Source organism: Peromyscus maniculatus, chromosome 11, assembly GCF_049852395.1.
Source record: "Peromyscus maniculatus bairdii isolate BWxNUB_F1_BW_parent chromosome 11, HU_Pman_BW_mat_3.1, whole genome shotgun sequence".
Taxonomy (NCBI): Eukaryota; Metazoa; Chordata; class Mammalia; order Rodentia; family Cricetidae; genus Peromyscus; species Peromyscus maniculatus.
Genome location: NC_134862.1, coordinates 59,604,271 through 59,628,015, shown reverse-complemented (window position 1 = coordinate 59,628,015; position 23,745 = coordinate 59,604,271). Strand labels below are relative to the sequence as shown.

The window sequence follows — 23,745 nt, the reverse complement described above, 5'->3', positions numbered from 1 at the left end:
GAGAGCTCCAGTTTTATCTTCTAGAAATGAGAAATCATTACAAGTTGTAGCAAGTACAATAACATAAATAAATCTTCCACTTGAAAAGAGCAATCTGGGTGTAAAGAGTCAAGAACAGATTAAGTCAAGAATGGATTCTGAGAACAGTGTGTTATTAGGAACTGTGTGGTGTTGGCTATAAAGAGCAGTGTGGACATGGTGACACATGCCAGACCAGGTTTGTCACTGTCAGGCTTCCTGACTTCATTCTTCCTCCTGTCACAGTATGGTTTTTCAAAACTAAATGTGATTCTAATATTTCCTAGCTTGAGATTTGTCTTGGGTTCGAATAAGATCTGAACTCGTTTTTGTGATGCACAGGCGAACCCAGGGCACTGAACATGTTTAGGCAAGCACTGCCACCGAGTGGCACCCTCAGGTCTGTGAACAGGGGCTTTTCTCACTAAGTGAGATGTCTGGGGGGGTGGCCATTGTTGCACTGGGTGGGCAGTTGAGATGTTTGCCCTTCTCCTGATTGTCACATCATGGTCAATCTGTGACCTTACAATGTCTCCTCACCTCCAGTAGAGCTCAGCACTGAGTAGAGCAGGACAAATAGGAAGATAATCTACAAGGAGCTGTGTCTTCATAGACTTTCTTAGAAGCTCCATGAAAAGCACTTAAACCTCACCGGTCAACAGTGCTACACATATCATTCCATCTAATATCCACCAAATGACTTATAATATTTACCACTTTGCTAACCCTAACAAAATTGGGGCCACTTAAAAAGCAATTAATAGTGAAATCATGCTGGGTAGATAAATGGGACATCTGTTAGAATCATGGGAAAGTTGTTAGAAGATTATAAAAGCTAGGGGTTATGGAGACTTAGAATCATGGGAAAGTTGTTAGATTATAAAGAGCTAGGGGTTATGGAGAACTGGGACAAGATGGTGGCTTCTGGGCCATTTCAAACTGGTGGCAGCTGTGGTTGCCTGCACAAGACCTGCACAAGAGAATGTCAGTCAACATTCTGGCATGGGGAGAAGAAAAATCATACGAACCTCCACCCCTAATGGAGGAGCTATGAACAGTTAGGTGATGACTGCTAGGGAAATGAAAGTTTTCTTTAGAGTTGTGGTCACTGATAGATTTATCATGCCCCAGTGCATGGTCCCACACCTATACTTGCATGGGTAGCACTAATTGGACTCAGTGGGTTATATATAAATAAAAGAATAAGAATGAAGTTAGAAGGAAGATGTGAGGGGGTCCAGGAGGATCTGCAAAAAAGGGGGGATCAATAACAGTCAAAATACACTGTAGACATGTAAGAAACTCTCAAAGAATAAATTTAGGATGTTATATTAAAAACCAAAGTCACAAGAGATGCACACGGCAGTTAAGACATGGTTTTACAATGATAATAGTAATGATAAGAATAATAATAATGAGGAGGAGGGAGAGGGGGAGGTACCTACAAACAGAAAGGAAGATGCACCAGCTACCATAAGCAGTATTGTAGCTCAGATTATAGTGATGGAAATAAGAGAAATTACATTTCTTCTGGAATAATTGCAGATTATGTTAACTTGGTTGTGGGTTTCATATGTGGCATTGATGATGTGACTGTATCAAGGGTGAGTCTCAGTTTCCAGGCTGTGTGACTAAATGATTAGTAGACCCATCACACAAGTGCAAGGAATACTGGGAAAGGAACCAAAACAGCTGTCTGAATGCCAGCTAAATCTGGAGTGTTTATGTAAAATGTAGACATGGGGCTGTTTAGCTGATGATAGTATTTATTGTTTTAGGACTCAAAATTGGGACTTAGACAGGAAATACAAATTCTTGAGTAGTCAGAGTGGAGACAATTCCCACTCTTTCCTGAGTATAAGACACATGGGGCAAATACAAAGTAAAATAGTTGGCCTTCGCCTAACACATGTAACATCTGCAGAGTAGAGTTTGAAGCAGTCGGAACCATGCTGCTGTTGTTGGTGCTGCCCTAACCTGGTGACCACAACCTTTTCAACAGGAAGAGATGGCTAATGAATCTTTCTATCTATATGACTGGCATATAGCAAGTAATAAATAAGAATAAATAATGAAGGATTGATTTTAGTCAACTAGAGAGCCAAATCAGTGCTTTTGCCTCTTACAGGTACCATATTATGGAACGGGAAAAGAGTGAAGAGTTTACAAACCAGGATTTAGTTTTTACAGGGAAGCTTCATGTCACTCACAGAACCTTGATGATAGATACCTCAGCAAGCTCAGGTAGAGGGTGGTGGTGACTGAGAAGCATCAGATGACAGGACCCATTGGCAGAGAGAAGTAACCTAATTTGAAGTTCAGGTCTCACAGAAGTATGTTAAGGTAGAGATAATTTTACAAGCTTTAGAAACTGATTTTCATTTTAATTCAGTTAGCTACATGGAGCCATTGTACCCTTTTAATCAGGAAAACATAGATCAGTGTCACAATGAATGTAAAATACATATTGACAGTCCTGTGTCAGGTGGGTTGAAGTTCAAAAAGAGAACTTCTGGGATCATGATTAAGACATACAGACTCTCTAATTGGAGTCCAAAAGGAATAGATTTGCTGTGTTCTCTTATTCTAGATAGGGAAATGAGGGCTAACAAACATTTAAAAAGGAAATTTCAACAAAATGTAAGATGTTACAAAAGAGAGGGTAGTGCTCGCATCTTTTTAAAGCAATTAATTTAAAATAAAACATGCGTAAGTTAAAAACAAAAACATGGAGGGCCTCACTGAATCTTTATGATGCTCTAAGGTATCTTATGATGCCTGTCCTCCATTTGAAGGTTTGTCCAGTTCCACTGAGCTAACTATTGGTGCTCAGTTCAAATCAGTCTGACATCAGGTCCTATGTTATGTATGAGTCAGAGTCCAACCTGTGTGCCTGATTTAAAACAAAAATAAAGACAAAAACCCCTCAGCTCGCCCTCGGAGCTGTCCAACATCTGTTTTGACTGCCTTCTGAACCCAAAAGCCTAAAGCTCTAACTACGGAAATTTTCACTGAAAACTGGAGTGGTCATTGTAAGAAAAGTCTGTTTTTAAAGGATTAAATTTGGGAGTAGTTAAGCCAAGGACCCTTACTGTGTCTTCCCAGTGTTTAGACTCTTTAGCTTTCTCTGGAAGAAGGTAATTGTAGAAGTATAAATAGTAAAAGAGAAAGCTACTCCTGCCTAGACATAACAAATATGTTCCGTGCAGAAATCACTCTCCCCAGTCCCAGTCTTTTGGAATCTTGCCAGCAAGAAGAACTAAGACCATCTAGGAAGGATCATTTTAGTTTCTATATTCCAACTGATTTATGCCATAGGCATGTAAATTTGAGTTGAATTTTCTTTTGGAGCTTTTAAAATCAGGAATACTTTGTCAAACAACAAGTGTCTTTTTCCGTTGTCTGATCCTACGTCATTAGAACCACCTCACATCAATGGATCTGAAGGACCTGGAGAGGTATCAGCAGTTGTGAATAATCCACTTGAGCTGTCCTGCATAGCTTCTGGAATCCCTGCTCCTAAAGTCTCCTGGATGAAAGATGGCCGGCCTTTTCTACAGACAGATCAAGTGCAGATTCTTGAAGGAGGGGCCATCCTTCGAATATCCAGTGCTCAGGTAAATGTCACCATTCATATAATTATTTTATCCGCTCTACCTTCTTATTCCCTAGTGTGTATGATGACTATTGAATAATTGCGCCTATGCTGCTGAATACATCACTGATCTCCACAGCTTTGCCAAGGGTGGATGGCCTCTATAATATCCATGACTGGGTAAATGAGTAGGAGGAAGAAGAAGACTCTAATATAACCTTTTGAAGACAACAAGATACCTTCTCATTAACTTGAGCATATTTTCAAACCTCCATGTGTTAACCTCTTACCTTTTTCTATGTAGTTCCTTACTAATCAGCAGAAAGCATTCCAACATATAATATGTGAGATCTCAGAAAACACTTTTTTATTTTAAGACATTTTTATTTATTTTACATACCAACTACAGATTCCCCCTCTCATCCCTTATCCTGCTCCCCCCGCCTCCCCCATCCCCTCACCCCCATCCCCTCCTCTGAAGGGTAAGGCCTCCCATGGAGAGTCAGCAAAGCCTGGTACATTAAGTTGGGGCAGGACCAAGCCTGTCCCCTCTACATCAAGGCTCAGCAAAGCATCCCATCATAGGTAATAGGCTCCAAAGAGCCAGCTCAGAGAGCGCTTTTGATCCCCAAATGAACTAGCCAACATGGAAGTCAAAGAAAGAGTGTATTAAGTGGTGATCTTTCAGTAAAATAAAATGGTTCTTCTGGCTTACGTTTAAAGAAACTGATCAGAAATATTGACATGTTAAAAATAAGTCTAGAGTATATTGTAAATATTTTTCATGTTAATAATAAAGGCAAACTTTATATTACAAAGATTGTTCATCTGAGCCCTAATGCCTTCATTTGTAAATTTCAGATAAAGTAACAATGAAAATAATAATGATAGTAACAATAACCATCATCATCATAAATAACATCAATTGCATATTTTGAGGAATCCAAAAGATAATGGGGCATAATATATTTGTGTTGGTGCCATAGAAATACATTACATAACAACAAAAATTAGGTAAAATAATTAGAATTTTTGCTACTATTATAATCATCATTCTGTGTGATGTAAAATAACAAATTATTTACCTGTTTTTTTTTGTTGTTGTTTACTTTGAAAACAAGATGAGGGGAAGAAAACTGGATGAAGAGAGAAATAAAGATGTGTTTTCCACTCTGCTGGTATTATGTTGGGCTTGGGGCCCTGTCATACTCTTCACACTTCTGACCATTTTGGTGGGGGTGCAGAATCTTTATTTCCAGCACATAATCTTGAAAGAGGCACAGCAACTCACCATAGTGAATAATGGAGCCAGTAGACCTTAGCACAGCTTAGCATCAGTGTCATGGAGATATATCTTCTTCTCCTTTCATTCTGAACATAGCAGGAACCCAAAAAGGGCAGATTAAACCTTCAAACCATGATAAACAATCAAAACCCTTCAAGAATTTCCCCCCGCCTCAAGGAAATAAAATTTCATGCAAGATGCCACTAGATGAGAAACAAACAAGCTGCTGGAAACAGCATTGAGATGGGAAATGAAACGTGACCAAGTCTCAGGCTTGCCCCTGCTCCTGCTATTCCTGTTGTCCTGTTGGCATTTTGTACACACCTCTTACAGCATTTCCTACATTATAATTCTGAATTTTGTCTTTTGATGGACTCCTTGGCTGTATATCATTATGCCTAGCACATAATGGCTGCTTTGCAAATTCTGAATTGAGTGGTATAGACGTTAGTTTCCTGAATTACCTTCCTTCAAAAACTAAGTCTGTGGCTTGCTCCAAGGCACGAGATGTCCATCCTATAATCAAACACATTTGTCCAGCTTTGTCACGACACTTTCTTCTCCTGAAGCATAGCACATGTCAACAACTCTCCAGTGTATCTACTTATCATATTTCAAGCCTATTATCAGCAGAGCACACTTCAACCTCTAGCCATGAATGATGACTCTGGGTATACAGAAAGAAACAAGTTGTTGGGAAATAGTTCCTGGTAGAAGTGATGTTTGAGTAGCCCCCAATGATGCTTCAAGTTTGGCAAACTGGAGACAAGTGAAAAGAGTTTTATCCATCTGGAATGAACAAGAGTTGACAGAGAAGAGTTAAAGGTTTTAAAGAGATGATGAGAAAAATGAAATGTGGTTCTCTAGAAAATGATCTCTGTGTGTGTGTGTGTGTGTGTGTGTGTGTGTGTGTGTGTGTGTGTGTGTGTGTGTGTGCAATGTGCCTCTCCGTGTGTAACACATGCATGGGAGTGTGTAGAGCATGTGGAAGCCCATGTCAGATGTTTGGTGTGCTTTTCTGTCACTGTCTACGTTATTGGCTTGAGATGTGTCTGTTACTGAGCTGTGAGCTTGCCTTTTCAGCTAGGATAGCTGACCAGAGAACTCTCAGGATCCTCCATAGCTCAGCTCCCCAGTGCCGAGGTAACAGGCACATGCAGCACTTGTGCCTCTTTAAATAGCTGCTGGGATATGAACTCAGGTCCTCATGTTGTCATGGCCGGTGCTCTTCCACATGGCGTTATCTCCCTTAGACCTCCATTTCCTAATTCTTAATCAAAGGCATATGTGAATGTTTATCTAAAGTATTTTTAACCGTTTTTTTTTCCCAAACACTCTAGTCTTAAATTTTTTCCAAAGGAATGTGTGCAACCTAACAAAAACCTTTTTCACAACCTATAAAGTCAGTTTTGAATATAAGAATTTTTAATATGCCAATATTCTGAGAATGTTTAGGTTGTAAAATAAGTGAGATGGCTAGGGCTTTCCTTATATTTATAAAATACGCTTTTGTTAATAGTAAGGTCACCTGTTTGCCAGAATAATATCTCCAGATGTGGTGTCCATGCATACAGATGTAAACCAACTTCCAATATAAAACATTCATGAGGATTTTTTAGTAGTTGGTTCAGGTTTAGGCCAAGTAGATCCTGTTGTCAAACTGTAGTCTACCAGCATGTATCTCAATGACAGAGTCAAGATGTGGTGTTAATTTGTTTGGTTTAGTTATCTTGTGTTGTGTTTTTATTTTATTTTATCAGATGCTTTTATAAATATACTACATTTCCTTCCAGAAGAGAGTAATTGAAATTTATGGTCTGCAAATTGAACCTGTACATATATATTTCCTCAAATTTAATATTGAGCATCTGATCTACCATATTTGGCATAGATGGTTTATAAGTATACATAGACATATGTTTCTATATACTTATATATGCCTTTTTGATATTCTTGTATCAGTTTCCAAAATTCCTTAAACATAGCTGTATGCATAACAGAGATGTCAGCCAACACGCACTATCAAAGCACTAACCACAATGATAACGTTGGTTTTATCTGTTGCACTTCCTTATGTTATTTTGCCTTTATTGGTAATCATACCAGTTCTGGTGAATTTTTATTTCCACCACCAACACTAGCATGTTAACACTCTGTAATGTATTTGTTTGGGTTTTGCAGGTGGAGGATACAGGAAGATATACTTGTCTGGCATCCAGTCCTGCCGGGGATGATGATAAAGAATATTTAGTGAGAGTACACGGTAAATTTTGTGATTTATGTTTAATCCACACACAAACCTACTTAGAAACTATATTAGAGAAGATCCGGCTATTTCACAGCACATCATATGTCTATACATTGAGAAATATGTATTTTATAAATTTCATTGTTCATAACTTATGTGTTCTTTGGGATGCAGTTCAGTGATGTTTTCTGTTATTTGTCTTGATTTTACACAAACAACTCAAATTTGTTTATTTAAAAATAAAAGAATATGAATTACAATAGGGAAGAGCATAAAAATAACCCTTAGTCTTACCACACAAGGATACAGTGTTTTTTATGTGAACATTTTATTGCAAAAATGTGATCAAATCTAGACATAATAGCATCCACCTGTCATCTCAGCGTCTAAGGAAGTTGAGTGGAAAGATTGCTTAAGCCTAGAGTTTGCAGCTGGCTAGGAAACATGGAAAGATTCAAAATATCAAAAAAGAAATAACAGTAGAATACACAAAATTTAATTTGCTTTATGTCTCACTTAATGGTGTGATGAACATTCTTATGTTAATTTTATAGCATCATTTTTAGGATTGCATGTTGCCCTACATCTGACTCCCTGTTGGTGGATATTTAGGCAGTTCCTGCCTTTTTATGTATACTTGGAAGTTTTCTGTAATACACTTACTTGTTTGCCCATGCATGCATGTGCACATATACACTTTTAAGGATTTTGGAAATCACTGCCTTATTACTTTCAAGAAAGTTTGTATTAATGAGATCCTTTTGAATATGACTTTTATGTATAAATTTAAATCATCCTTCATGGGAAGGAGTGTTTGAAAACTAAACAGATACTTAATTTTCAGAGCTTAAATGTATAGGCATGCAGATTATCTGGAATTGAAGTATTCCTGGTATCCCTACTCAAAACTTAGACCTACCTAAGTAAATCCAAAATGTGATTGACTAAGAAATATATCTGTGTAAATCAATAAAAATGGATGCATTACTTTGTTTTGTCATGGACAGTTCCTGATTTGGTCATTTTTAATACTCAGGGGAAAGCATTGCCCAGTGTAGATGTTGACTGGAGGACACCTATGTCGGTCCATTTCCTTATCACTTGTCAGATGGTGGTAATAATGTGCTTATCTCATTGTCCGTGTCATCGTTGGAAAGATTGCATTATTTAATGATTAAATTAATTAATTATTAAAATATTTCATTATTTAATTGATAAAAGTGGTAGATAATAAAGATCCAGTTTGTTAACTCTCTAAACTATAAATTGAATAACTAACAATTGAAGTTCCTGCCTCTTATCGTATAGGAAAGCTAACTGTTGTTGGACACTGATAGATGTTTACATCCAGTTTATCAAATGCACTTGATATTGTGTTCCCACGCTTAGTGCCTCCTAATATTGCTGGAATGGACGAGTCCCAGGACTTCACTGTGTTAAGGAACAGACAGGTGACACTGGAATGCAAATCGGATGCAGTGCCTCCGCCTGTGGTCATGTGGCTCAGAAATGGGGAGCGGTTACAGGTACCTTCTGCTTGACTCCACAGATTCATTTTTATTTTATTTTATTTTATTTTTTTTGGTTTTTTCATTTTTATTTTATAATTGGATTTAATTTTACATATCAGCCATGGATTCCCCTGTCCTCCCTACTCCCACCCACCCACCCCCGCCCTCCCCCCAGCCCACCCCCCATTCCCATCTCCTCCAGGGCAAAGACTCCCCTGGGGATTCAGCTCAACCTGGTAGATTCAGTCCAGGCAGGTCCAGTCCCCTCCTCCCAGGCTGAGCAAAGTGTCCCTGCATAAGCCCCAGGTTTCAAACAGCCAGCTCATGCACTGAGGACAGGTCCCAGTCCCACTGCCCGGATGCCTCCCAAACAGTTCAATCTGATCAACTCTCTCACTTATCCAAAGGGCCTGCTCCAGTTGGGGGCCCCTCAGCTATTGGTTCATAGTTCATGTGTTTTCACTAGTTTGGCTATTTGTCCCTGTGCTTTTTCCAATCTTGGTCTCAACAATTCTTGCTCATACAATCCCTCCACTTTCTTGCTGATTGGATTCCTGGAGCTCCACCTGGGGCCTGGCTGTGGATCTCTGCATCCAGTTCCCTCAGTCATTGGATGAGAGTTCTAACATGACAGTTAGGGTGTTTGGCCATCTTATCACCAGAGTAGGTCAGTTCGGGCTTACTCTCGACCATTACCAGCCGTTTATTGTGGGGGTATCTTTGTGGATTTCTGGGGACCTCTCTAGCACTTTGCTTCTTCCTATTCCAATGGGATCTTCATTTATCATGGTCTCTAATTTCTTGTTCTCCCTCTCTGTTCTTGATCCAGCTGGGATCTCCTGCTCCCCTAAGCTCTGTTTCCCTAGACCCTTGCTCTTCATTATCCCCCACTCACGTCCAGTTTGCTCATGTAGATCTCATCCATTTCTCTGTCATTGGGCAATCCCTGTGTCTTTTTTGGGGTCCTGTTTTCTAGGTAGCCTCCCTGGAGTTGTGAGTAGCAGTCTATTCATGCTTTCTTTTACATCTAGTACCCTCCAATGAGTGAGTACATACCATGTTTGTCTTTCTGAGTCTGGGTTACCTCACTCAGGAAGATTTTTTTCTAGATCCATCCGTTTGCCTGCAAACCTCATGATGTCATTGTTTTTCTCTGCTGAGTAGTATTCCATTGTGTATATGTACCACATTTTATTTATTATTATTTCCATTATCCATTCTTCAGTTGAAGGGCATCTAGGTTGTTTCCAAGTTCTGGCTATTACAAACAATGCTGCTATGAATATAGCTGAACATGTGCTCTTGTGGTATAATTGAGCATTCCTTGGGTATATGCCCAAAAGTGGTATAGCTGGGTCTTGGGGGAGATTGATTCTCAATTTTCTAAGAAAGCACCATATTGATTTCCAAAGTGGTTGTACAAGCTTGCATTCCCACCAACAGTGGAGGAGAGTTCCCCTTGCTCCACATCCTCTTCAACATAAGCTGTCTTCAATGTTTTTGATCTAAGCCATTCTGGCAGGTGTAAGGTGGTATCTCAGAGTCATTTTGATTTGCATTTCCCTGATGATTAGGGATGTTGAGCAATTCCTTAAATGTCTTTTAGACATTTGAGCTTTCTCTGTTGAGAAATCTCTGTTTAGCTCTATAGCCCATTTCTTAATTGGACTGTTGGGCATTTTTGATGTCTAATTTCTTGAGTTCTTTATAAATTCTGGATATCAGCCTTTGTCAGATGTGGGGTTGGTGAAGATCTTTTCCCATTCTATAGGCTGTCGCTTTGTCATGTTGACTATGTCCTTTGCTCTATAAAATGGCAAAGCAGTTGAGGGGCCTTTGCTAAGTAGTCAAACTCAAATCACTTCCAATTAATAGTTACTCTCAACTGCACAGGCAGGCACAGGGGCCCTCAATCAACTGCCTTCCCATTCTAGTCTTTGCTCAGTAGTTGATTTGGCTGAAAACACAGACATTTTGACTCATGACCCTCTGGAAACTGACACATGGTTGTATCTCCCAAAGCCTGTAGATTAAAGTCCAAATTAAACTCTCAGCTCTTTGTTTAGCTAAAAGGCTAGAAACCATCAAGGGCTCAGGAGAACTGGTCTACCATGTCTGCAGGATGGAGCTGTTGCTGAATTTCCGTGGTTAGAATTCAGGCTCAGGAGTGGCTGACACATCTGTAATATCCCCACCTCCAGCTCTCTGGGACCAGAATCCTAAGGAGCAGTCAAAGATTCTCTACAGCTCCCTACACTTAGGTGATGCCTACCACCAACAGAGCATCAGCTCAGGATTCTCACCAGCCATTTGCAGCCAAAAGAAAGCTGACTTTGAAGGCTTTGTTTATCCTATTCTGGTAGTTACTGGCTTCAAGAAAAAGTCATAAAGAGAACTGAGAAAGGCTTGATTTGAATCATCCAACCTGCCTTGCTTGTTCAATGGAATTGGAGGCACTGTACCCTTGATTTACCCCAAATCTCTGAAACCATGAAAGGGACATTAGTTATTACATGAACAAAACTTGTCAGATGGCAAGTCTGTGCCTCATTCTTGTTCATTTTGCTATTATAAAATATTACTTGTGTTTGGAGAGTGCTTGCTGTTCTCTCAAAAGACCTGAGTTCAGCTCCTAAGACCTATACTGCGTGCCTCACGACCACCTGTATCTCAAGCTCCAGGCCCCCAGGCCCCCACAAACACTGTCACACACCCTCACACACATGCACATAGTGCATATACCCCTTTATATAAACAAATACCCCTCACACACCCTCACACACATGCACATAGTGCATATACCCCTTTATATAAACAAATACATATACACACACACAAACACACACACATATACAGACAAAAAACTTTAAATAAAATAATGTTTTATTGTATTTTACTGACATTTTGATGATAGGTTTTACTTTCTGAATTCAGGCAACACCTCGGGTAAGAATCCTGTCTGGAGGGAGATACTTGCAAATTAATAACGCAGATCTGGGAGACACAGCCAATTATACCTGCGTGGCCAGCAACATTGCAGGAAAGACTACAAGAGAATTTATCCTCACTGTAAATGGTAAGAAAAATTACTGTTTCACAATTTGATTATTTCACCAACCATATTAGAAGATATGTTTTTCTGGAGCTTATTAAATGAATCCTTGGACATGCTATTTACTTGGAAAGAGCACACACACATACACAGGCACACTCACACAGGTACACATACACACACACACACACACACACACACACACACACACACACACACACACACACCACATGCATACAAACACAGGCACACACAGAATGATTAGCAGATCCAGATGGTCGGCACCATCCAGCTGAGAGGAAACCATCACACTACATCTGTATCTGACAAATGGTCCATCACTTAGTTTGCCTTTATTGGTGGTGGCTTGATAGCATACTGTACATATGCACAGTGTTACAGTTTCCTTAAACACTGTCATACTACTGTAATTTTCTTAAATATGCGTATCTAGGTGCCAACACTTGCCAATATTTAGGAAGATATGTAGATTTCCCTCCATAACAATCCCTTTGGATTTTAACACAAGAAATTTTACAACATACTGGATGACCCACACAACTAATATCTCTAATACTAAAATTAAAGTTCAGGCTTTGTATTCCCACATGAACTCTATGATTAATAAAATGCCTGTTCTGGGACTCGCATGATTAACCACAGATGTGCTTTTCATTAAAACAGCCCACTTTCTGTTCTTTATTTAAAGGGAAGCTGTTCCAGCATTAACATTCTTTGACCATTATTTGGCTAGAGAGAAATAAGAAATATCAACTTTAATTTGCATCAGACCAAAGCTGGATTTTACTCACGACTCTCCCACAGGGATTTAAGTCAGGGATTTAAATTCTCCCCATTTATTCTTTATTTTCAAATGCAGGATGTCTTGAGAAAGACTTCAAGAGTTAGACTTTAATTCTATTTATTCTAACCTAGATTAGTGTAGACAAAGCTAATCACTTCACTTAAAGTTCTCCTTACATCTCCAGATTCTTAGCGAAGGCTGAGTTATTTATTTTAACTAGATTTCTGGGTTTTTTTTGTTTTGTTTTGTTTTTTGTTCAGTTCCTCCAAGCATCAGTGGTGGTCCCCAGAGTCTTGTCACTCTCTTAAATACATCAATTGTACTGGAATGCTTTGCTGAAGGTGTGCCAACCCCAAGGATAACATGGAGAAAGGATGGGGCTGTGCTAGCCGGAAGCCATGCAAGGTAACAGTTCTAAAAAGGGAAGAAAAATGCTGTCATGAGAAATTGAAATGTGAATCTTCAAATATTTTTTCTAATGCATTATTTTGGTCTTATTATATTTAGAATTTATATTTTCATCCTAAGATGAGAATCAAAATTTAGTATTTTATAAGAATAATTCCTTTGATTATAATCCATCAAGACCACAGGCCTGCTGCTACACACCTTCACACTGCATCCTGTCCCTCCTCCAAGGGCACTGTAAATTTGTGTCACCTGAAACAGAAGAAGACTCACAGTAGATTTTACCAAATCTTTAATGTTTATCTGAGTCATAGTGTAAATAATTGAAAAGAGTTGATTAAGAAGGATGTGCCTTTAATCTTTCTCATAGATACTCCATCTTAGAAAATGGATTCCTTCAAATTCAGTCAGCACATGTCACAGACACCGGACGGTATTTGTGTATGGCGACCAATGTGGCTGGAACAGACCGTCGGCGAATAGATTTACAAGTCCATGGTAAATACACATTTACAAAAAAAATCCAGGCTTTGGGTCAAACGTTTTTGTTTTGTTTTCTGTTTGTTTATTGTAACTGAAACTAGGTCAGCTCATGAGGACCTGGACCTTAAAGGCTAAGTAAGCATATTCCTCTGCATTGTGAACAAGACAAGACCCATGCTGTTTCTTTAGTGTGGGTTATATCACCGCTGTGCAGTTTGTGACACTGCCGTGGCTTAGTCATATAGCAAGTCACCAATGACAAATTTCAGGTCATCAGAAATGCTTTGCCATGTGCTGGGTATGCTTCACTCTTATTATTGTTTTTTAGTTCCTCCATCTATAGCTCCTGGTCCTACCAATGTAACAGTAACAGTGAATGTCCAAACTACTCTGGCTTGTGAAGCTACTGGGATACCAAAACCATCAATCAACTGGAGAAAAAATGGGCATCTTCTTAATGTGGATCAAAATCAAAATTCATACAGGTAAGATGAATTCACTTATTTTAAATATGTTTTTTTATTTCCAGGTGGCACAATTGTACGTAGTTATTGGTACTATATGATAATTCAATACATTTATATGATACATAATGATTAGATTAGGATATGGCAGATCTGTCACGCCGTACATGCATACTTCTCTGTGTTGAGAACATTAAAAGTCCTTTCTAACAGCCATTTTGAAATGCTTGAATAATTACCATCAGACACATTCCTCTGTGCACCACACTCCTGTACCACCTTCATTGCATCCCCCTCCGCCACATCCTTCTGTTAGCCCAGCTCTTTTGTTTGCTTTTTTTTCCGAGACAAGGTTTCTCTGTGTAGCCTTGGCTGTCCTAGAACTAGCTGTGTAGGTAGACCAGGCTGGCCCCGAACTCAAACTCACAGAGATCCACCTGCCTCTGCCTCCCGAGTGCTGGGATTAAAGGCGTGTGCCACAACTGCCACTGCCACTGCCTGCCCTCAACTTTTTATCTTCAATACATAATGAGAACAAACAGAACCTTTTCTGAACCTTTTCTGTGTCTGGCTACTTTCACTTAGCATAATGCAGTAAAGATAACTCCATTGAAAAATCCAACCTAACATTTAGAAACATTTATTTTTAATAACCAACATTTTAACCTCATCAATAAGGGTAAGAAATACATAAAGAATGAAGAATTAGCCAGTTGGTAGAATATTTTTCCCTTAATATGGAATTGGATTTCCAACCTATCTTTTTTTTTTTAAATAAAAGGTGCAACTCTTCTGTGCACAAGTCCTGTGTGGCTGTTGGTGGGATCTGTAGGTGTGTTGACCCTACACACTTGCTTGTTTTGTACTCTCTACAGTTTTATAATGGCAATGGCTATAAACGTCTTTTGCATAAAAGACAAACTGTTCTGTGAAAGTCACTCCAAGGTTTAGTTGTAAAATGAAAAGCAAGTTGAATGCCTTGAAATATACTGTAGACGTTTGGCTGCTTGGATAGGTGGTTAGCAAAGAGCATCTTCTCCAGTTCTTACACTCTTCAAACTTTCCCGCCAGAGTTTACAATATGGCAGTGTGTGTTTATTAAGGACTAGACTTTAAGTCACTGGGAATTTCTGATGGTTTAAGGCAGCAACATCCCTTACCTCAGTTCAGCTAACAGTTATCCCCCCAAAGGATCTGCCAGAATGTTAACACCAGGTGCGGTCACAGTGATGCTTCGACAAGAAGTAATTGTGATTGACAAGGATATAGGAAACAAAGAATAGTTCCACTGAACATTGGTCAGCTCTGTCTTTCTCGTCCTTTTAGCTTTTGGCATTAGGCTCAGTGGTTTAAAAGTCTACCTTGTGTGGAAAATGCCTAGGAAGCATGAAAAATGCACTTCCATTAAACCAAACCCGCTTCCTTTTCCTTTCTCCATTTTCAAGTGTGCATGTATACACATATATACTGTATTTACATATATATGGGTACATGGGGGGTCCCAGGTATGCAGATGGAAGCCTGAGCTGATGTCAGGAATTCTCCTCAGTTAATAAGATTATTTACTGTCTCAGGATCTCACAACCAAACACATTTACCTATAACTATTTTTGCTAGCCAGCTTACTCTGGGATCCCTGTCTATTCTTGCTAGCTAACTTACTCTGGGATCCCCATATATTCTTGGTAGCCAGCTTATTCTGGGATCCTCATCTATCCTTGCTATACAGCTCATTCTGGGGTCCCTGTCTATTCTCGCTAAACAGCTTACTCTGGGATCCCTGCCTCTGCCTTCCAAGTCTTGGAATTATAGGTGAGCCACTGTGTCCACTTGGAAGTTTATGTGGATTACTGTGGATCTGACCTCTGGTCCTCACATCTGGGAAGCAAGTGATTTAACCATTGAGCGATCTCCCCTGCCCCACTCCATACTATTTCTATTCCAGTATGGCACAGTTTGAAGAAAACTGATATTTTAACTTAAATCTACATTAAGTCTGATGTGTGTGAATTATTCTAAGCCTCCCAAACATTCATTTTTATTTTTTATTATAAATTAAGGAATGATCACCAAAAGATTCACAGAGATACATATATTACACATGTTAAATATATGCATTACATATATGCTATGTGCATATACCACTTGTATATACATATACATGTACATATATATATATAGCATATATGTCATATACAACACACACACACACACACACACACACACACACACACACACACACACACACGGTACATCTCCAAAGTAGCATGACATATGAAGAGGTGTGTAAAGCAGGGAAAAAACTGAAACAATAGACTTCTACTTACTTATATGTCATATAAGTAACCAAATATCTACCAGCAAAGTTACTGATAGATTTTAAGATGCTTTATGTGAAGCCTTTCAGATGGATCCAGGGACACATTCTATGCTATTAAACAGTGACTGTCAATAGATTTTGTCCACTAGGAGAAGCAGGGGTGATTATGATACATGTATTCAGAAAATGCAAGATTCAGCGTTTAGGCAGCTGTTTTTCACTAACATAAAGTTTAGACCCTTTACCATATAAAGTTAAGTTTTGATGTGCAAAATTTGCATCAGGCAAACGGTGACCATTTAACATGAAGGAGGCACTCTTTCCCTCAGCTAATCTCGGCGCCTCACTATACCGTCTGCAGAACACATGGATGCTGATGTGTAGAATCTCACGTCTGGAATCTCTCTTCTAGGCTCCTTTCTTCGGGTTCCCTCGTCATTATTTCCCCCTCCGTGGATGACACTGCCAGTTATGAGTGCACTGTGACCAGTGATGCTGGAGAGGACAAGAGAACCGTGGACCTCACTGTCCAAGGTAGAACTGGCTGGAAAGTAGATTGAATGACAGATCCTGCTGTCTTTTCACCAGACAGCCTTTTTACACCTACCTGACCCCCACTCTGTGAGCATCGGGAAGAAGAGGGACAGAGCGGCTTCAGGAATGTGTAAACGGTGGAGTGGAGATGTGTGGTTTTCTCTTCTTGCTGTTTTAGTTCCTCCTGCCATAGCTGACGAGCCTACGGATTTCCTGGTAACCAGAGAGGCCCCGGCTGTCATGACCTGCACTGCTTCCGGACTTCCGGTTCCCTCGATTCACTGGACCAAAAATGGCATAAGACTGCTTCCCAGAGGAGACGGCTATCGGATTCTGTCCTCAGGTAACAAAGCACATTCTGTGAGTTCACCCTCACTGATTGGAGTAGTTAGCAATGGGCAGCCTCGCCCAGCCTTTTGTTACGACATAATGAAAAGGGGAGGGGGGAAGCCTTTATTCCTAAAAAGCAATTATGGTAAGAAGGAGGAGTAGGTTTTTTTTAAAAAGAGCCTAGAAACAAAACATAACATGTAATATCTAAAACTGATCTAATACGCGTGGTCCTGTGTACACTAGACTACAGACTTAGCAAGTTCTCTACTTACCTGAGAATCACACTTCTTCCGCTGACCAATTAAAATGTTTATTTAAAAACCATTAAAAACAAAGACAGAATTGTGCTATCTTGAGACTATGTGACTAAAAGGAACTTCTTGTTTTAAGGTTCATATAACTTAGCAAATAGTTTTGGTGCTAAATACTGTAATTTACTTTTTGACGATTGCAATAGCCATTCTTTGCGCAATTTATAGTAGTGAGGGGCAGTGATTTAACTAAATGAAAATGTAGGGGCTTTTCACTGAAAATAGATCTTGTCCTAAGCAGATATACCAAAGACAGATTGGGTATCTACTCATGCTGAGATTTCAGGACTGTGTATATATTGTCCTAAGAGAATTTATATCTTTCTTTAGTATATGGGAAATAATAGGACATTAACTCTCAGCATATAGCTTTGGTTTTAAGGCAGAGTATTTTGGCTATCTCAGGTAGATAAGTAGACTGGTTAGAATTCTATCATAAAACAGAAGGTGGCTACACCAATGTAATCACCAAGTTCTGTGCTAGAAAAGTGTAGACAGCCTTGATGCAGGGGGAGGGGCTTGGACCTGCCTCAACTGAATGTACCTCTGCTGACTCCCCATGGGAGACCTTGCCTTGGAGGAGGTGGGGATGAGGGGTGGGTTGTGGAGGAAGGCTGGGGAGCGGGAGGTGGGAGGAAAGGGCAATCTGTGGTTGGTATGTAAAATGAATGGACAATTTCTTAATAACAAAAAAGAAAGAAAGAGAGAGCGAAGAAAGAAAGAGAGAGAAAGGAAGGAAGGAAGGAAGGAAGGAAGGAAGGAAGGAAGGAAGGAAGGAAGGAAGGAAGGAAGGAAGGAAGGAAGGAAGGAAAAGAAAGAAAGAAAGAAAGAAAGAAAGAAAGAAAGAAAGAAAGAAAGAAAGAAAGAAAGAAAGAAAGAAAGAAAGAAAGAAAGAGAAAGGAAGGAAGGAAGGATGGAAGGAAGGAAGGAAGGAAGGAAGGAAGGAAGGAAGAAGGAAGGAAGGAAGGAAGGAAGGAAGGAAGGAAGGAAGGAAGGAAGGAAGGAAGGAAGGAAGGAAAAGGAAGAAAGGAAGGAAACAGTGTAGAACTTTGAAAGAACTTTTTTGGTATAGTTGCCATAAAGTCAGAAGCTCCATCCAGGGCCTCTGTCCAAGGTCTGTGACATCCCATCTGCACACAGACTCCATTAGAGATGCTCACAGAGTCATTCACAAAAGCTGGAAAGGAAAGCCGTTCAGATGTACATCAGCTGGTGAGCAGATACACAAACGTGGTATTGTCCACAAATAGGAAACCTGTTTGGGTATAAAAAGGGATATAATATTGCACTTGCTAAAATGAATGGATCTCAAAGACATGCTTACAGTGAAATTAGTCAGTAACAAAAGCCAAAAACAAGAGTGTGTGATTCTACCTTGATGAAGCACTTAGAAAAGGCACACCTGTAGAGGCAGGTGATGGGTGGATGTGGCCCAGAGCTGAGTTTGGAAGCTGGGAGTGACCATAAATAGACACTAGTCTTTTGAAAGGTTTCTAAAGTTATGTTGCTGTTATCATTAATTAACTCTGCAAATATTAAAAAAGAAAATCCTCATTAAATAGTATACTTGATGACCTTTCTGATAAGTAAAGTGTGCATCAATAAAGCTATGACTTCAAAAGAAACACGAGAAAGACATAACTTACTGAATTCGGAAAATAAAGATACACTCTGTGTTAAATTTTTTTCTGCGGGGGGCCAGAGACAGTAAGCTCCAGGCCAGCTTGGGTTACATACAAAGTTTCAGGATAGTCTGGGCTCTGAAGCAGGTTTGTTTTGTGAACCCTGTCACAAAAACAAACAGGAAAAAATTAAAACACTCTTTTTCCTATCAGGAGCAATTGAGATATTTGCTACCCAAATAAACCATGCAGGAAGATACACTTGTCTTGCTAGAAATGCAGCTGGATCAGCGCACCGGCATGTAACCCTTCATGTCCAAGGTACGGAAGGTTGTTTGTTCACTAAAATCTTGCTGGGTGGGTGGAGTTCTTCTCTAGCACGTGCAAAGCCTGGGGCTTACCCCAAGCACCACACACTAAAAGTTTATTGATCTTTGAGGTAGGTATAATTATTTATTTGTGACTTTATAGTCACATTTATTTTTAAAAGATGGTATTATGTCATAGAAATGCCTTAGGAATATGTAAACATATTGCTCAATAGATGAAAATTACACATGGTTGACAAACCACACAGAACAACCTAAAAAATGTGTTTCTTCTCTGGTTTTTGTGTTCTCTTTCAACAATGGTTTTTCCGTCAGAGTTCTTTTACTACAGCTGCTCTATAGTGGGATTGAAAGAAGGTAAGAAGGCCAGTCATAGATTTTCTCTTGTACAATCAGCTCCCTGGTGTGTGGGGACTGCAGATCATAAGAAGGCAAGTCATAGATTTTCTCTTGCACAATCAACTCCCTGGTGTGTGGGGACTGCAGATTTACCACATTAGTGCTCTTCACTGTAGCAGGCCATTCTGCTTTATAATAAGCAGTGCTATTCTTTTTGTTGGTGGTCTTTTGCAGACCCTCCAGTCATTCAGCCCCAGCCAAGTGAACTGGATGTCATTCTAAACAACCCCATCTTACTTCCATGTGAAGCAACAGGAATACCCAGTCCATTCATTACTTGGCAAAAAGAAGGCATCAATGTCATTGCCTCAGGTACCTACCATGGTTTTAATGTAGATCACTGCAGCATATTCAGTGCTTTGTAATAAAGAAATCTGTATGACTTTTTATAGAGTGAAAATAAAATTTCTTTTTGCTCTGCTTTTGACTATCGTGTAGGCAAAAGCCTTGCTGTTCTTCCTAGTGGCAGCTTGCAGATCTCCAGAGCTGTTCGAGAGGATGCTGGTACTTACATGTGTGTGGCTCAGAACCCTGCTGGTACAGCCTTGGGCAAAATCAAGCTGAATGTACAAGGTACTTGAATGATTCATCCTCTTTATCCTCAAAGATGTGTGTAGTGATATCTACCAATAGTTCATATGTAATTATTATGCTTGCCCCTTCCCACAGCTATCTTTACTCTTAGATTGTAGTATCTTACCTTTTCCCCTAGAACCTTCCTATAGATTGTATAACATGTTCTTTTCACACTGTATGAGAAAACTTGGACCTCCATCCTGCTTTTAAACTTCTATGAAACTCTACTGGATACCATAGCCACTTCCTTATGGCTTCGCTTTCTGTGACTTTAGTTACTCATAGTTAAATGTGGTTTTTAAATATGAAATGGAATATCCTAGAAAGGAATAGCCTGTAAGTTTTCAATTCTTTTGAAGAGTGCAATAAAACATTCCCTTCGATGTGAAATATAAGTCTTACTAGTATATCCTTGCTTCATAAACTGAGTCTCCCCACCCAGCATCAGATGGCCTGTCACAGGAGTTAGCACTTGTGATTAGGCCCCGTTTTTTACTTCAAGGCAGCCTCAACCACAAAAGTTGTAGTATTGACCATTCACATATGCCACCCAAACGGAACGGTATTTGCTGTGAGTGAAAAATGCTAAAGAACAGTCTGACATTTTAAGAAAGAATGGACATCAAAAGACCACAGCCAGGCGGTGTATCAATTGTCCTACTTTGTCTTGGGCCATTATTAACCTCTTACTGCACCCAAGTTACAAATTAAACTTTGTCATAAGCATATATATATATATATATATATATATATATATATATATATGGAAAACATAGTGTGTGTGGAATTCTGTAGTATCATCCATTTCAGACATCCACTGAGGGTCTTACAATATATCTACTAGGAAAGTGGAACAAATGTGTTTGTTCTTGTTCATGGTAGCATATACAGTAAGATTGTTTTTAGGTTTATTTCATTTTTTTTGTGTGTATGTGTGTGTGTGTGTGTGTCTGTCTCTGTCTGTTTGTCTGTCTGTGGGTATGTGCACATGAGTACTGATGCCTACAGAAGCCAGGAGTTACAGAAACTTGTGAGCAGTTCAATGTGGGTGCTGGGAACTGAATTCTGGTCCTCTGCAAGAGCAGCAAATGCCCTTAACCATCAAGGTCATTTATCTAGTCCTTTTAACAGGATTTTGAACAATAAAAACAACCTGAAGCTATTGAGATGGCACTGAATTAAAGGTGCTTGTCACCAAGCCTGATGACTTGAGTTTGATGCCTTGGAGCACATTATGGAAGGAGAAAACTCATTCCCACAATTTGTTCTCTGAGCTCCACACATGAGTTGTGTAATATGAGTGCATGCACACAGAAAGAAATGATCATAACAGAATTTTTAAATTATAATAAAGCTCTACATTACTACTTTGGTTACACTATGAAATATGTGTAATATCCACTTTAATAACCACAACCACAACTGAACTAACTTGATGAAAAAGCAGGGATTGTGTATTAGTGTGTGTGTGTTTGTGTGTGTGTGTGTGAGAGAGAGAGAGAGAGAGAGAGAGAGAGAGAGAGAGAGAGAGAGAGAGAGAGAGAGAGGAGGGAGGGAGACAGCTTCATGATATAATTTCTATATCTTGAATGGAGAACTTTCTAGAATATGAAGTAAAATGGTAATAGGTTTCAAGATACTGAATTTAAATGAATTAATACTGAATTTCCTCAAGTGTGGTTTTTCCTATAGATAATTAACAGACACATGAAGCTCACATTCCTGTTGTTTGAAATCTTAATCTCTTCATCATTTCCAGTGTGTATTCAACACCCATAACTGGAAGTACACTAAACATTGCAGACATATGTCTTCTCTTAGGCTTGTTGTGTGAGCAGAGAAGGAAACATAAACCACTTATAAGTGAAATGATGATTAATTCTGGTCAGTGCTGTACAAAAGAAAACAAAAGACTGAAATGATGAATAATGGAAATAAGATAAATTGGGCCATGTTATTAGGTCAGTGGTTAGGAGGCTACTTTTTGGGGTAAAGGGTGAGATAACAGACCAACAATGAATAAAGACAAGCCATCTTGCTAAAGTGTCCATGCTGGTGTTACCAGACATTAGCAAGCAAGGATAGGACAGAAAAGCATGAAGGAGAGTAGACCTAGGCAGGGCCATTGTTGAAGGACCAGACACACTGTAATGGAGTTGGTTTTCATTCTCTGCACAATGGGAAGGGTGTAGCCAGGATTGTGGTTTGGTGTGGACTAGACATTTTTGGGTGCTGTGTAGAAAATACCTTTGAGGACAGGAAAGAATGGATGGGAAATAATGGAGCTAGAAGAGTGTTAGATTTGTCTAGTCAAAGGACCATGATATGAGACAGGGAGGCAGGCTATGAACTGCCCAAGAGTTAGGAAAAATCACTGATTAAAGATGTCTTGGCCGGGCGTTGGTGGCGCACGCCTTTAATCCCAGCACTCGGGAGGCAGAGGCAGGCGGATCTCTTGAGTTCGAGGCCAGCCTGGGCTACCAAGTGAGATCCAGGAAAGGCGCAAAGCTACACAGAGAAACCCTGTCTCAAAAAACCAAAAAAAAAAAAAAAGATGTCTTTGAAGGTGTAAATGTCTTTGAAGGTGTAAAGACTGCTGATGCAGTTGAAGAATGGAAGAGACTTGTTTCCTGGGCTTCCAGTTTGAGCTTGAGGGACTGGAAGTGCCATGAGGGAACACTAGAAGGAAGTCATGGCTTCTGCTTAATCACATTGGATGCAGGAAACTTTTAAAACCCCTGATGCAAATGCCAGCTAGCACATTGACTAAGTATTAGAGTTCACGAAAGGTGTATAGTGTAAGATAAAAGCATAGATACAGTCAGTGTTATCCAACCCTAAGGAGAGAGCATGGACAGAGAAGGCTAAGGACAAAGTCCTGGGACAGTGCATTGCTTTGAACTCTGATAAAGGAGAATACACAAAGGAGCCAGAGGAAGTCTGGTTGGAGGCTGGAGGAGACGAAGCATCCCATAAATGGAAAGAGATAGTTGTAGACCTCAGAGGCTTGGGAAATTCTGGATAGGGTTCTCCTTGCAGATAGAGTGTGTAGTGGGAAGCACACATCCAGCCAGGAAATGCTAGGCACTCAGCACAGACGTTCGTAAGTATTCTGAGTCTTTTTTCGGTGGATGATTTAAGTCTTGGTAGAGAATCCTAAGCAGTGACTGGTTGTTGGAAATCCTTGGGAGAGAAATCCTTATCAGATCTGAAATGGGAAAAAATGTCCATACAGTTATTTTCTATAATCCATTTATCTGTGCATTCATTTGTAAATACTATACTGTGCTGAGGCACCATAATCAGCTCTCTGAAAAATGCATGGGTGAAAGTATCTTTGAGCAGTGTAGTATTTCACAAGGCTTGAGGAGTCCATTTTAGAAGTTTAAGTACTCAAAGTGAATCATGAAGTTTGTGTATGTTTAAATACTTCTCTAGACCCTCATGACTCT

At 39.6% G+C, this 23,745-nt stretch overlaps 1 protein-coding gene across 3 annotated transcripts in view; it reads left to right on the top strand.

The window, feature by feature from the left end:
- The window catches only part of Hmcn1 (hemicentin 1), a 440,991-nt gene that overhangs the window by 356,226 nt on the left and 61,020 nt on the right, over positions 1–23,745 (top strand). For all 3 annotated transcript variants that reach the window (XM_076547592.1, XM_076547591.1, XM_076547593.1), the window contains 12 exons: positions 3,439–3,635; positions 7,080–7,161; positions 8,536–8,672; positions 11,592–11,733; positions 12,775–12,919; positions 13,293–13,420; positions 13,734–13,890; positions 16,602–16,723; positions 16,902–17,066; positions 19,203–19,310; positions 19,892–20,029; positions 20,156–20,290. In XM_076547592.1, the coding sequence (XP_076403707.1) occupies positions 3,439–3,635; positions 7,080–7,161; positions 8,536–8,672; positions 11,592–11,733; positions 12,775–12,919; positions 13,293–13,420; positions 13,734–13,890; positions 16,602–16,723; positions 16,902–17,066; positions 19,203–19,310; positions 19,892–20,029; positions 20,156–20,290 (1,656 nt within the window). The remainder of the gene's footprint in view (positions 1–3,438; positions 3,636–7,079; positions 7,162–8,535; positions 8,673–11,591; positions 11,734–12,774; positions 12,920–13,292; positions 13,421–13,733; positions 13,891–16,601; positions 16,724–16,901; positions 17,067–19,202; positions 19,311–19,891; positions 20,030–20,155; positions 20,291–23,745) is intronic.